Source organism: Mizuhopecten yessoensis, unplaced genomic scaffold (genome assembly GCF_002113885.1).
Source record: "Mizuhopecten yessoensis strain PY_sf001 unplaced genomic scaffold, ASM211388v2 hete_36123156, whole genome shotgun sequence".
NCBI lineage: Eukaryota > Metazoa > Mollusca > Bivalvia > Pectinida > Pectinidae > Mizuhopecten > Mizuhopecten yessoensis.
Genome location: NW_018484301.1, coordinates 1 through 3,078, shown reverse-complemented (window position 1 = coordinate 3,078; position 3,078 = coordinate 1). Strand labels below are relative to the sequence as shown.

The following is a 3,078-nucleotide window of genomic DNA, read 5'->3' as shown; positions in this document are numbered from 1 at the left end:
ATCAACAAGGATCTTCTTCCTCCCTAGGAAAACCCACATTCAAAGTTTGAGCTCTGTACTCTAAGTATTAAATAGAATGATAATTCTCTCAATGATCAACACAATTGTCTGACCTGGTCCTAAACCCAGATAAATGTTGGTTTGAGGCGTCACTGATGCTCAGCTGAGTGGCCAGTCTCTGTTGTATTTCCATCTCCATAACTTCTTGTTGTCGCTGCTGTTGCTGCGGCTGTAGTTGTTGTTGATGCTGTTGTTGATGCTGCTGCTGCTGTTGTTGTTGTTGTTGTTGTAGAGTCACTCTGTAAACAAATACAAGCAATGTAGTGATATTTAGAACATAACAATTATCACCTTTATATATCTGTCTTAACATTCAACACTGACTTATTATGGTGGTTGGCAAAATGATCAATCAGAGTTTGACAAAAATATAATGTTAAGTGGATTGACCAGCCCCATTACTGGATTTAGACCAGTAGCGGCCATTTCTATTTGGTTAAAAATGTAAAATTTGTGTATTATCTGATTGAAAGATTTCCAAAGATTTTTTCTATACAATAAAATCTGTTATCTGTCCATTGATCATGTTTCAGACATTGTGAAAAACACAGACCATTTCATGGCCACTTTTAAATGGCTAAATGTAGCTTCAAGAATCACAAACTTGACATGATATCACCAGGATTATTAACAAAACTTCTGATGATTAGCATTGTTTATACAAAAGTGAAGGGTTAAAGTATAAATAGAGACCTTAATTAATAAACTGCTTGAAGAACAATCTCTAAATTTGGATAAAGACATTGTTTCAGCAAAGCAAAGCATAATGTTGCAAAAAATCAACAGGAATTGTAACTCGCAATAAGTCGTATATATGCTGTGACCCTGAGGGACTTTCTCAAAAGCCTGTGATTACCTCTCCATGTTGGCCCGTGCCTGTTGCTGCTGACATTGTAGACGCATCTCTTCCTGTTCCTGTCGCAAACGGTCACGCTCGTGTCTAATTTTTTCAGCCTCCTGTGCCAACATTGCCCGATTTCGCTCCATCTCCTCTATCAAATAGATGTGTTTTCCCCCCATGAACATGTCGTAACTCAAAAAAATGAAACGTTAGTTTTGTCTTGTTTTATAAATTCTTTGATCACTAGAAATCAAACACTTATTGAATATATTTTATCTGATTGTCCTACATGTATGTGGACAAAGTAAAGGTTTTTTTTGAGTTGCACAAATAATTCTGGATTTTTAAGGAAAATTATAAAGAAATAAAAATCAAATCTACAGTAGAAGTGCTAGAGAGAAAAAAAAATGGGGGAAAAGACCATTAAAATCTCACTGGTCTAAATTTTGATATTATAAGGAAGAAAACCTTTGGGAACCACATGTTAACATTACCTGTAAATCGCCTCTTCTCCTCCTCCAGGCCACGTTTCTCCTCGTCAATAAAAGCCTTGATTTCCTGCTCCCTTTTACGTTTAGCCCACCAATGTTTGGCACGAAGCTCTTCAAAAGACAGTTCCTCTATGCCCATTAGTAGTTTCTCCTTGCAGTACATGATTCGCTGATATAAGAGAGTAATAAAATGAAAAAAACCTGTCTTAATACATATTTTAAACATAACCTTTTCCAGTTTTCAACTTCCACATTTTAAAGTTTACAGAGTAATTTGTTATTACATTTGCTTGCAATTGGTTGATCATACAATAGACGTAAGTTCACGTCAATGAACAAGGCTAAGTTGTATTCAATGTTCTTATAATTGTGGTTCCAATAATCATGAAAACCATAAAAACATGTATACACTAAGAAAGTTTATAGAATACCGTGCTTTACTTTGTTAATAAGTACAATATTTAACAATATTCAACAAAATATTGAAGAATTTTATTTTTTTACCCTGATGTGTTTATCTTGTTCACTGACATACCTTGTTGCTAAGTACAACATTTATTAGCTACAAATAATGTAGCTCAGATGTAGCTACATGTCAGACTTATAGGACTGTGGTTCAGCGTCGATTTAAAACTCTAGTATTGTAACATCACATGATTATCAGATTAACCAAAGAACAGAACTGAATGTTATCTAGAGTGTACATAAAGCTAAGTAAATTACTAATCTCTTTTATGCAGCATGCAGATAAATACCCATGAAATCATCAACACTATAAATATTAATTGTGCACTACCAGTTTTTTGACTTGGTAGTACAGAATGAAATTGTACTATCTTTTACAGTAAATGTTGAACTCTTCAATAAACTGTCCATACAACGAACCATTCTGATTAAAACCTATGCCCTGACCTTGACCTTGTACCTGTGAGGGAACGCTGGGATTCAGATTTTCGTCATTATGCACTTGGACCTGACTTTGAACTTGTGGAGGCACACTGGGCTTCAAATTCTCGTCATTGTATATTTGAACTTTTGGAGCAAGGTTGGGATTCACATTTTCATCATTACACTTCTGAACTTGATGTTTAGCTTGAGCAGGCTTGTTGGGATTTAAATTTTCGTCATTAAACACCTGAATATGTCCATCTCTAGATGCTGCAAGGAAATGATACTCAAATATAGATGTTCAGAACCATATAAATGATAAGCTTCAAATTCAGTTTGTTCATGACTAAATAAGCATAGTTTTCATTTTACTTATATAACTACAATTTCTCTGCAGCCTTTACTGAAACCATTGCATGATTACCTATGAAAGATACATGTTTTATTAGCAAATGAATATAAAACAAACTGAAAAATCGTAATAGTTGTTCTGGAAATTTCTGCGACAAGACATAAAAAAATGTAATTGTAAGTATGTTATAAAGAAATACATGTTTATATACAAATATGTTTTTTATTGAATCTTTACTTACACACTTTAGAGTATCCAGCCCCAGAGCCAGGTGCTTGGTTTTCCGTTATCCGTCTCCTTTGAAACTCACTATAAAACATCAGTTTACTTTCAATTCTTACAACAGAAAAACCTGTAACTGTGGTATGTTGTAATCAAGATGACCAGTGGCATATCTATAATGATTTAAACAACAAGAGTACCACGGGGCGGAACAAAATACACCC

At 34.4% G+C, this 3,078-nt stretch overlaps 1 protein-coding gene across 1 annotated transcript; it reads right to left on the bottom strand.

Moving 5' to 3' along the window:
- Window positions 1–113: 113 nt before the first annotated feature.
- Window positions 114–2,941, bottom strand: LOC110444435 (UPF0746 protein DDB_G0281095-like; the record flags this gene model as incomplete). Its single annotated transcript, XM_021488814.1, has 5 exons — window positions 114–299; window positions 917–1,052; window positions 1,396–1,561; window positions 2,318–2,550; window positions 2,874–2,941. Coding segments are annotated over 5 exons (789 nt in total), but the record flags the coding sequence as incomplete, so codon positions are not given.
- Window positions 2,942–3,078: the final 137 nt, after the last annotated feature.